General features: G+C 42.1%; 1 protein-coding gene across 2 annotated transcripts in view; it reads left to right on the forward strand.

The window, feature by feature from the left end:
- CDH13 (cadherin 13) overlaps positions 1 to 12,496 on the forward strand; it is a 480,777-nt gene that overhangs the window by 163,926 nt on the left and 304,355 nt on the right. For both annotated transcript variants that reach the window (XM_062586341.1, XM_062586342.1), the window contains exon 3: positions 486 to 694. In XM_062586341.1, coding sequence (XP_062442325.1) covers positions 486 to 694 — 209 coding nt within the window. The remainder of the gene's footprint in view (positions 1 to 485; positions 695 to 12,496) is intronic.

The following is a 12,496-nucleotide window of genomic DNA, read 5'->3' on the forward strand; positions in this document are numbered from 1 at the left end:
TAATGCACTATATCAAAATTCAGATAGTCAACAAAAATATTATAGTTCTACTTTTATTATAACATTTTTGCAGTAGAATGTGAAGTAGAATATTCTGTAAACGACCCATTCCAAGAATAACCTAATGGATATCTGAAACCTACTTTGCCAGCAGAAAAGGCTTTTGAGATCCGTTTTTTGATGGAAGGGAATGAGAAGGCCTCTCTTGCTATTGCCTAACAACCTGGGTATTTAGCGCTTTTGATTTGAGTGGTAACAAAATATTCATGCCGAGAGTGCTTAATATATGTCTTACCAATTAGAATGGTCAAAAACTCCTCGTCCTTCTCAGGATATGTGTTCAGAAGATTGTTAAAATTTGGAAAGAAGCTTTGTATTTGTGTGACTATAATTTTATAAAGTTTTCCCCTTAGATTAGAGCCATTTCTTCCTGACATCTATAGACAAGCTATTAACATAATACTTGTTTCTTCTAATTTTTTCAGTGGTGTTTGATGACTGCCAGGGGAATAACAAGTTGAACTTCGAAGTTTCTAACCCAGACTTCAAGGTGGAAAGCGATGGGTCTTTAGTTGCGCTGAAGAATATATCGGAAGCTGGCAGAGCCTTGTTTGTCCATGCGCGGACTGAGCATGCTGAGGATATGGCAGAAATTTTGATTGTTGGAGCAAATGAAAAACACGCTATGTTAAAGGTAAGATAAATAGGAAGGACTAGGAGAAAGTGCAGAGAAGATGCTGCTATGTGTTTAAGTGCTATTGGGGCTGTAACTGGTTTGAATTTCTTGGAAGAGAACAAAATCCAGGTGTTAAAAGGTGTATACAGGATAAATATCATAAAAATGTCCTCAGATATAAATGCTGAATATTCATAAAGAATTGATTCAAATGAAAACCTGAGGACTAGAATCAATTGATTCTACTGGTGTATGTTGTTCTAGACAACCATTGTTTGGTCATTACTAAAAATTGCAAAGCCTTACTCTAAATATGTAACTTAGGTTTTCTAAAACCTTTCACGTTTTTGGTCTAAGTTTAGGAGGAATGTGGGAATGCATTTGAGGCTGTGGAACAAAAGTTTTTCTACAAATGGTACTTATATGGTGCCATTAGCTATTAAACTACACTAACATCTGCAGATAAATAGACCAACTGACTGCAAATATGGGTCACTGTCTGTGTCTCTACAGCGGCGATTTTCTGTTCCTCTCTACCCTCCAAATGCTATGTCCTTTCTTTCCAACTTCAGGTTTACAGTGTAATGCTAACCTCATAGTATAAGAAAATGAGCTTCACAAATTGATTGAAATGTTTACTTCATGCCCACGAGAGTAACAAAAGAAAACCTGAGATAGCCTTCGTTTCTGTGCCATGGCATTTAGGAAGGAGGCAGGCAAGACAGTGACTTACTAGACAATTAAGCCTGGTACTTTTACAGACCCATAATTTCAAGGAAGTACAAAGAAGCCATAATGAGAATGACTGATCTATTGTCTTATTTTGGTATTTAGACTTTCAGCTGGCAGCCCTGTCATTACATTTCCAGCAATAGCTTAGTGTAACTTAAGTTGTCCATTAAAGAATTCTATCTTTAGGGGAAGGCTTGAACAAGCTTCTCAAAATCTGTGCTGGAGGAAAGGTTTTCATCTGCACTTTAAGCAGCACAAGATGTGAATACAGACTGCCAGCAGGGAAAAAAGGGTTCAGAATGTGTAACTGTGCAGAGAGCTGATCAGGAAACTTAGATGGAATTTAGTTTTATATAAATATGTCATTTCTTTGCAAAGTTCAATTTGAACAAAGTCATACTTGAGAGAATCTCTTTCCCTGTGGAGACATGGCTTCAGGACCACACACTGCCAAATGCAGAGTAGGAAGATGATGCTTGGAGCAGGGTGCTTGGCTCTCCCATGGCTAGCAAGATATGTTTCTTTGGATGCATTCACAAGAACATTGGAAAGCTTAAACACTTTGAAAATGGAATTCGTGTTCCCCAGTTAGGAACTGCTGAAACCACAGAGGAGTTTGAGACATCACTGACAGCAGATGTGGAACTAAACTTCATGGTATTAGTTTCTCCATGATGATTTTATTCTCATTTTCTTAGAGAAGCAGCCCTTCCATTGTATTCGAGGGGAAATTTTGTTTAAAAGTTACAATCTCGGGGAAAACAATCTTCTGAGTAGGAATTAACAGGTATCTTTGCACTGGCTACATAGTTTATCAGGGAGCTTTTCTCTGCACATCGTGTTCAGGTTCTGGGTAACTTCTCAAAATGTTCCAGCAATATTAATTAATGCCTAGTGCTGAAAGTTATCACCAGACTCCCTTCAAAAGCCAAATCTAATTTGGCTCCACTCCTGCATTCGCTTCCAACTGCTTTGTTACTGCAGAGTGAGAAAACCAGTCTAACTCTGACCTGTTCTGCCATGTGCCAGTCTTCTCCCAACAGTTGGGTGTGCAGAGCAGCCTCATAAAATCTTCACTACCTGCACTCCTTGCTGCTTTATGGATTTTGATATTCAACTCGTAACAAGAACTTTCCCCTTTTAATACGGCGATCTTTGTCTGCGATGCCGCTGGGAGTTGGTTGATGCATTACTGTGTGCTGGGAAATCAGTGTAGTGAGGATCATCTCCCACCTCTGGGGGAATATTGAAAGTCCTTGAGACTGGCTCCCCCACCCAGGCTGCCATCAGTGCTCTGTAGCTGTTAAAGGGGTTTCACTGACCATTTCAGCTATTGTTTGCCTATTTTGAATGTAATACAGACAGTCCTGTCTTTGCCACACTTGAGAAGGATAGAAAGATTACAGTGTCCTATCTGAAGTGATTTTATGATAAATTAGAACTTAATCCTTTTACAGTCTGAATGTGTCAGCATGGAAACAGCAAAATTGCTCCATCTGTTTATGCAAGGAATCTTGGCTAAGAAATGCTCAGATGGAGCCTTAGCGTTTCCCCGTAATTCTGTAGGGTGAAGATGAGCACGCGCTGGAGCACTGCTTAGCATTCAGGGCTTAGAGTGCGGTACCTCATGTAATTAGGGGATAAGTAGTTCTTAAGTATTTCCCTATTGCCAGCAACTGCCATTTCTTTTCTAGAAGTGTGTAACCTACATCTGTGAAATCCTATTGTTAATGTTTCTAACTGCAGTTTCCTGACGTGTTTGGAAATGACTGACAACAGCCTCTAATGCTGACTGACAGTCTGGATAACCTCAGTTGAGCCTGTATAACTCCTAAAACTTTGAAGGGTGACTGCTCCCAGCTGTGTGTTAGATAGATATTGGAAATACTTAGAAGTGAAATTAGGAGTGTGCAGGATGGTTTTTGGTAGTCCAGTGGTTGAGGGACATGATTCTTTACCACTGAAGATGCAGGAAGATTCCAGTTGGCCTCACTGGTCAGACCTAAGTGATTGACTTGAATTGTCTTCATGGCCGTAACATGGCCAGTGGCTGACAGAATACCACCTTTTTTATTTAACTCTGCTTCTTGAGCGTAGTAGAAGGCACGCTTTCTTGCTCTTCTCTTAGAGGCCCGTGGGTTCTGCAGAGCCTACAGCTTTCCATCGTAGAGTGGCCTTGACTGAGGTGTGTGAAGGTGGTTCTTTAGCATTGTAAGCCAACACGTCCAGTGTTCTCTGGCTGCTAACTGTGTCTAAGTGCTGGTGACAGAGAAGGTATTGCACTGGACACTCCATGTCCAGGTGTTTCTGCAAATCACTGTTAAAACAGTGAGTGTCTGTCGTACATATGCTGATCTGTAGGTGCTGAGAGCATCAGTCTGTATACTCTTCAGTCTGCAGTTAGATTTTTTTTTTTTCTGTGCCCTGCTATTAGTTTTCCATTCCCTTGGTTTTGACTAGATCTATTGGGTTCCTGTCTGAACCAGTAGACCAGAAGGAGGGCAATGGAGGGAGCAGCCACAAAATGGTACCATCGTTTTGTGAGAAGCACATGAAGTGCACGGAATAGTTGCTATGGGCCAGTGAAGGGTGTAAGATCGTTGTGCCGTCTTCGTTATGGTTATGTGTGTGTGCAGACCCTCTGGCCATCCGAACGCTGCTTAGCTCGGAGGAGGAAAGGGAGTTTCACTGCAGGGTAGCGCTGCTGAGGCCCGTGCAGCTCGGGCTCTGCTTTGCCCCACGCTTGCTCAGTCCCCTTTCACATGTCTGGGACTTGAGTGCTTGACGATATTAATAAACACATGGAAACATTGTGATTCACCAAATATTTGGATTCCCAATTCCCAATGTTTCAACTTTGGGCTCAGTTAGAATAGCTTACAGAGTTTTTTTAAGGCTCAGATACCAAGTGGGAAAATAAATTGCTTGCAAAATCCTCATTCTAGTTGAGGGGCAAACTCTGACCGAGCTGGAGAGTGGCGGTGACAAATGTTACTTTAGAGCTCACGTATCAGAAGTGAGCTAGGGAATGTGCTACACCTCTGCTGAGCTGTTTAAAAGCGAGGAAAATCTTGGTGTAGTATAGCTAACCACAGGACAATATTGTTTAAAATTTATCTCATTGAGTCCCGAGTCCCTGCTTAGTTTTACAGGAATAGTAGGACAACCAAAAGTTGGAAATTTTATTGTACTGTAGGTGTCTGATATTGTTGGAGAAAGCATGACCAACCTGTAACAGTTTTGAGTTGCAAAATACAGCAAGTGAGCTGGGAATTGAAGCTGTGTCCTCTAAGGCTAAATAGAATTATTGTTGGTCCTTCTCCCCTTCTGTAATCTAATGGTGGTTTTAATAACTATACTGTCAGTACACTGGGAACTAAAAGAAAAATGGGAAACAGTCTGTCTCTGCAGAGAGGCTTTTTGTTTATTGGCAAATTCAGCCCTTTCCCCCCGCCCCAGCAAGGGGAGTTATTTAGAACTTTATTTGCCGCAACATCACAGACACTGCGGGGAGGAGGGAAAAAAAGGCGAGATAGCGGGAGCCTGGCACCAAGGCAGATAAGAGGGCAGGCAGATATTCAGAAATGCCCGGCTGGCGGTGACCTCGCTGTGTGATGCTCAGCAGTCCTCCATACAGAAGGATGAAACGATTAAATAGGAACTGTCAAACCCTCAGGACACTTTTCAGGTGCTAGATGGAAAAGGAAAAAGAGGAAGAAAAGAGATAAGAGGGAGGAGCACACCCTGCGACAGCGTATTGTAGACGCAGAAGGTTTAAAATAGTCTCCTGCGGTAGCTTGGACTGGAGGCAATGAAGTTGCCGCAGTTCTACTCTGGCTGATGCGCTCGGTGACCGTGAGGGGCTGGGCCGCCGCGCGGCGTGTCGCTCCCCTTGTCAAAGCACCGCTTTTCAACCCCAGCGACGTGGCGGGCTCGTTACTCTGGGGACAGGAGAGGCACTCTGGTCCAGACCTTCCCCAAAGGCTTAACAGACCCAAATTCCCTTTGTCGCTAAGTCGCTGCCTCGCTGGGTCTGTTTGTGCGCGTCGTTTCCAGTCTGTGCCTCCGCTTCCTAAAGCATCAAAGAAATATTGAAACTGAGCTCCTTGGATTTAAATATTATATTTCTTGTTTGCGTCTTACTGTGTGCTTTATCCCTGCAGTACAGAGGTTGCAAATGTTATTGATATAAGATAAAAACTGCCTAGAGCCTTAAATCCTACGTGCATAGCTTTCTGCTTTAGAATAGACGATAAAGGATCAATAATCTTGTAATGAATCAGTGTTCTCTCACAGAAAAAATATTCATGCAAGGACGTGAATGGTTAAGTTTAGATATCTAGCAGTTCAATAACTTATTTGGAAAATAAGATCAAGTATCAATCTCTGATATAGCAAACAATCACTCCCATTAATGTAAATTAGTGTTTTTTCAGTGTATCAGTTTGGAATAGGGTTCCAAATGGATTGAAAATGACTGTACAGGAGCATGAAGATGGACTCTCAGATGAGATAGTGGCAAACAGGCTAGAAGAGTTTCACATTATTACATTTCGCATACACCAGATGCTGCAAAAAGGAATGCACTGCATAAATAAAATATCATGTTTTGCATTTAATTTTAAGGCACAAAATAGTGCAAGTCACAGGGGTACATCAGTATATGTAATGCAGTTATTATGAGTTATTACACTGATCAAAACAGTATGTACGATACCACTTCTTTCAGAAAAGCTGCAGAGAGATTTTCCCTTTGAACACGAGGGTGTCTGTTAAGCGTATGAACATGGGTGTTCGTACAGTGCAAACAAAAAAATATTTTTGCACTCTTGTGCTCAGTTTGTCAGGCAACTTGAGTGTAATAACGTTTCCCTGTTACCTATGAAATAGCGTGCTTGTTACTTCTCTTGCTTTTGTTCTTCGTGACACCTATTGGCTTGGGATTCATGCGTGGAAAGAGCTGGAGTACAAGTGACTCCAGAATTTGATACCTGTGTGTTGATGATATTTTGCTAAATCACTTTCCCTGGTTTTAATCATCAGTGGAGGGATGCAAGTATCTTTATTTTCTCTTCCCCTGCAATGCTCGGTTGCGCCTTTCCCAGACCACCTTTTAACTGAAGCCGGTGAAGGCACGGGCTTGTCCTCGTCAACGGGTCGTTCTGTCGTACCGTTTAGCTGCCTTTTTCTGGCTGTGTTTCTGTGAAAATCCTCTGTGCGGACCACGAGCGCTTGGGGAACAACGAAGAGCTCCTTTTAGACAAGGCGCCTCCTTAGCCGCTGAAATAAGTGGTTTTCCCCCGAAACCCCGGGCAGCTCCTTTTCCTCTTAATCCTCGCGCCCGATGCAGAACCTGCTGAAGTACCGCGGTGCCGGCGGGCGCCGTGTCCAGCGCGGGGCCGAGGCTCCCCGCGGGCAGGACGATTTCTCGGGTACCTCCGCGGAAGAGCCTCACCTCTGCCAGGCGCCTCGTGCTTTCCCGCGGGCTCGGGCTGACCTCGTCGTCCCGGCTTCCCCCTGCAAACTGCCGGAGCCGGAGAAGCGCCGGTTTGGCACGCGGTGGCTTTGGAGCTGCTCCGACAAAGAGCTGTTTATCCGCGAGTTATCGTGGTGCCAGGAGCTGCGGCAGCTGCCATAGGAACTAGTCCGCGTCGGGCCGAATACTGAGCAAGCGCTGTAAAGGACACGAGCGGCTCGCGGTTCGCGTTAACTTGTCGTTTTGCGTTCAGCCCAAGCGCGCGGGGCGAGCTCCTGCTCGGCGCGGGCGGGCGGCCGGGCTGGCTCGGCTTCCCTCGGCGCGCACCTGCGGCGCGTTCGTGAGAAGCGCTTGGTTGCTTAAGGAGAGAAAACGGGTCTCGTAGACTGGAAACCTGAAAAGTTGACTGTGCACCAAGAAGGCGTTAGCGTCTGTGAACGGTCTGCGCTCTCCCCTCCGAGTCATCTGCATTCGTGCTCGCCGTGAGCTAAGACAAGTACAGAACATGTTTAGCAGCGATTTAAGGTGAAATGAAATGAGTTTTTAACAAAATAAAACCTTTCTAATTATTCCAAACTCTCAACAGACTAATGAAATATGATAGGCCAAAATATTCCAAATGAATGTGTTTCATTAAGGGGGAAGAAAGGTCTAAAATTGTAATTCCTTCCAGCCCTTGAAGCGTGCTCAATCGTCTGTTCTCCTTGCTGTGATAGATGCCATCCACAGGACCTTTTCGCTGTTGCTTGCTGGGCTTCTGGCGTGAATTGAGGGCTTTTACAACCAAATGCACTCCTGGAACGCGACCAATTTTATTCTGTTTTCTTTGAAAATACACTTAGGCCTTATCCCTCATCCATGAGACTTAATGGCAAAGCTCCCATATCTCTGTGAGAGAGTTTGTTCAAAGATTGCTCAGGTCTCTGAGCTGAATTAAAATTCACCCTGATGTGCCAAGAAAATAGCTATCCACCTCTTGCCCCTGTAACTTTTTTTATGAGTGTGCAAAAGGTAGATGGGGAACGCGAAGACCTTTTGAATTGAATTAGCTTTTTTTATGATCTAGGATACTAACTATCCTTTATTAAAAGGAAAAAAAAATCATGTTTTGTGGAAGAGTGACAAACACATCCTGTATCGACATAATTTTGCTCATGTTGTTATTGTTTCGAGTCCAATCTGAAGTACTCTGACCTGGAAAAACTCTACCAATGTTATGTGCATATCTGCGGAGATTATTCACAAGTTTGGGGGGAAATCTGCTCCGGAGATGTGGGGAGCTTTTGAAGGAACGATTTGGAAAAGATTTAAATTTAAAATTCACTGTAGCAAAGGCAACAAGCTAAACATGATTTAGTAGAACATTAAGCAAGATCATAAAGGATAAGTAGGTATCTCTTAGGATACGTAATATCTTACATTTATAATGCGGCTTTCATCCTGTAAGATCCTTAAAGCGTATCCATTAAATACACAGAGAAAGAATGTGTGCGCATGTCTACATACACACACCTGTAAAAATATTTGTAGAGGTGTCTGTGTTGTAAATATTATTTCATAATACTTTAATCCTATCAGCTAGAAACACAATCATTTTTTGGATAAGAGGGTTGAGGAAAGGACCTGGTGACTTCTGCATGAGGAATTGCCCATGAGGAATTACCTCAGATTTACTGAGAAACAGAGGAGGTCTTGAGAGGAGATCGAACAACCTCATTTGTTGTGTTCAAAACTCAACTCAATGCTCTTTTCTTTGCCAAAGAGACCTGAGAAACTTCTGTATTGCTGGTGTTTTCGCACTGCAGGCTTTGCCACGGGATTACAGCAACGAGGTGGATTTCAGAGGGGGCTGTAAGAGGAGGAATTGGTTATGTCAGAAGATGATTTCTTGAGTATGAGTTCAGTCATTGCTCTCCCCAAGATATCAGTAATCGTCTCTAATGACTGCCCCACTAGTTCCATGCTGGTTTTCACAACCTGAAGGAGCAGTTATTATGGCAACACCTCTCTTGGCACACCTCTTAGGCATTTAATGGAGCATCACAGGATTAAAAATCTACATTTGGCCTCCCTCTAAGAACTGATTCTGCCATAGGTGGCTCCTTCTGGACCCGAAATTCCTTATTTGTTGATCATAATTCTGAAAATACTGCTTTGTATCTTATTTTGTAGCTAGTTTTGTTAAGTTGCTAAAATAACTTGGCAAGTCGAAGGAGTTTTCAATGGAAGAATGACAGAGTTGAAGCTTAATATAATGTGATATCTGTGTATAATAAACAACTCTGCTAATGTGTGCAGTCATCTCGGAGTTATTAATCATCCGGCTCCTCAGTTTCTATTTCACCACAAAATCAAAGTGAATAACCTTTGAATTTAGCAGTTGATCTGTCTTGCAAAAGGCAGTTTTACTAGGGGGGTGTGTGTCTATATATACATATCTATTTATATGTATCTATATCTATATATCTATATATGTAGATATATATCTATGTATCACTATATGTAGATAGATGCATGTGTATATGTAGATGGACGAAAGCAGGTACCTATCTATACCTTAGCGCTTTGGGAGTGGTGATTGCATGGGAACAGAGGGCAAAGGCAGCAGATGACTTTGAAGTGACCAGTGGTCCTGTTAGCATCAATAGTTGGTTACTGCTAAGAGTTTTGGTACCACTGAAATTCCTCAATGCCTTTCATTATTACAGAAAAAGATTATTTTTGAACCTAGGTAGCAATTAGGCATGCTGTTAGGAAAGGAGGAACTGAATTTTACCTCTAGCGTCTTTACGGAAGCTTACTATGACTGTGGAGTTTGCATCGCCATAAGCGGGAAATTCACTGGTGAGTGGTGGGAATAGGTTTGGTAAAATACTTGTAGTAACCATTCTGGTAAACAGTTTGATTCAAGTTTTAGCAATGCAAAGTCATTTAGTCAGCGAGTGCTCAAACTGCCGTGAACGGAGGTGCACTTCAATTTACCCGCAAGTCAGCAAACAGCCTGGCGGAGGATGGTTGGTGTTCAATATTTGTTGAACCGTTTGGCATATGTTAGAGCTCAGCAGAAATTATCCTGAAATCATTTTGTCTTTCATTTCTTTTCTATCTCTAGAATTACCTTGTGGTTTTGAGAGAAATGAATCACGGATATAGTATATGCCGGTTTTTAAGATAAGGGACGGACTGTAATGCTTTTAAAATGAGAGCTGGATGTAGCTCAGTGTATTGGCCTTGGGGACTGTATTATAAAAATCTCAGCATGATACTGTGGTGGCTGCTGTTTAAGAGGGTCCTGCTTTGCATCACCAATCAGAGATGGGCTAAATGTTTTTAACTTTTTGGAGACATGCATTTTGAATAATGGTACTAATCACACTGGAAAACTACTGAATATTTTATGTGGCCAAGTACTCATTTCTACAGTTAATGTCGAGGCAATATTGATGAACTGTTTTTTAAATGTTCTCTGTCAAACAGGTGATGACATGACCTGTGTACTTACAAGTGAAAAGTGGATTTTTTTTTCTCTTTAGGGGGTGGGGTCGGGAGGGAATCCTGCCTTCAAGTTACAACTCTATAAATGGCAAGATTTTCTGGAGCTTTAAGGACTTTGCTAATAAGAAACAACACGACGTTAGGCATTTTTATGTCCTCCTGATGTTTGCCCAATGTTTTGTTTGAGTTGCTAGGACTGGCATGCAAAATACATCCTTCAAATGAGGACTTAAACATTGTGCAGGGTTTACTGATGGCAGTCTTTGAGCCATTAAAAAAATAATAATAAAAACGTTTTTTTTCCAAGTCTCATTTGACATTAGATGTTAACATGATGGATGAATGTTTTTTTTTTCCCCTTTGGCTTTTTTAAAAGATACAGCACAAGCGTTGAATAATAAAGATCCGTCCTCAAATCATGAAAAGGTGATAGTACGCTTTCTTTGAATCTTTGGAGTCTTTGGAAGCCTGTATCAGTTTTTCCAGTCTCTGATGCTGAACTAGAATCCTTTTCTATAGGGATTTCAAGAGTGTGATTCTGAACTACTGGACTATCCTAGGAGATGCTGAATACTCAGTGCACGTGCTTGCAGTACCACACATTGCTATTACTTGCCATAGTCGTGACACTCAAAGAGGTCCTAATACCTGTTTTTGATTGCGTTATGAATCCTTTAAAAGACTCTTTCAAAATGCAGATCGTTTCCTTCAAACACAGCAACGTGGTGATGAGGTAGCATGTCATCCCCTATGAAGCAGGGCGCTCGAATGCTCTCCTGAGATGCGTTGATTTGCTTTGGCTGTTGTTGAACTTGCTAACAAAACTTGCAGTAAATTCAAAACTGCTAATTGGGATGACAGATATCACGCTTTACATCTTGTTTTATCTGCACAGGAGGAATATTTTCATACCTGTGAGTTAAAAATAAGTAAGAAGCTCCTGTTTGGTAGGAAATTGTGACTGCGGAAAGACTACGTGGGTGGTAGGGAAGAGCCCTGCCAGGGCAAAGTGTGCGCGGTGCTTGTCTTCCCTCACGGTTGCATCTGGCAACAAGAAATTTCAAGCTGGATATTCAGTTCTTATTGCTGTTGCTGCTACTCGCGTATGCTTCAGATTAAGATGACTGTCACAAGTATTCTTGTGTTTGATTTAGCACGTGTTTATCCTGCCAGCCCTTTGCAGCAGAACTGCCTGCTAGAATTAAAGACAGATTGAATTTCTGATTTAGGAAATGGGGATTTCATTATTTGTTTTGGTGCTGGCTCAGTCAACAGACATTTTATCAATTATAGACTTATTCACTTACTGCCATCAATTACATCCCACAACTGCACCTCCATACTGAGAAGTTTATTGGAACTGTTCACACGTATTTATTTTCCAATTATGTCCATAGAAACAGTGCTAATATACTAGTGTGGGTTATTTTGCAAAGGAGGCTTAAAATACATTCAATTCATATGTTATAGTTCTGTCTTTTATTAAGACTGCTAAGAAATCAAAAACATCATATTAAGAGCATACGTATAGCTTTTTACAAAAAAGAGGAATGATAGATAACCTAACTTTTCAGCAAAGGCTTGTTTCTGTTTCTTGATAAGAATCAAAATCTTAAAATTGATATGATAGCTTATTCTGTCCGCTTCTTTTTAAGGAGTGCCTGCAGTTTGGCAGCGAGTGATTTTATCTAGTTTGTCTTTTTGGTTTCAGCAAAGGTGGATGGTTCCAGTAGCAGGTCAAGGAAGAAACTGCAATAAATTGTCTCTGTGCAATAAATTTAATATAATGCAAAGCGCTACCTATTTCCTGGCTTTTGCAGTTATCCTGTGACCGTGTGAATTAGTGAAAAAGGGGGTCTATGACTCTGAACCTGCTTTCTCCTGTCTATGTCAAAATAATAGTATGGATAGTTCACGTGGAGCGTCCTTCAAGCTGGCGTAGCTGTGCCGGGGCGCGAGGTCTGGGGCAGGGCAGGCAGCTCCTGCGCGCTCTCCCTTTGCAGGCAGCTTGCACTTTCTCTCTCAGTTGCCCTGCACTCTCTGGATTCAGCTCCCCATGAGGCTCAACACCATCATTAAGTTACATGTTTATCTGAAGTATGGATTGTGGTTACAGA

This window comes from Rhea pennata, chromosome 13, assembly GCF_028389875.1.
Source record: "Rhea pennata isolate bPtePen1 chromosome 13, bPtePen1.pri, whole genome shotgun sequence".
In the NCBI taxonomy this organism is placed as follows: Eukaryota; Metazoa; Chordata; class Aves; order Rheiformes; family Rheidae; genus Rhea; species Rhea pennata.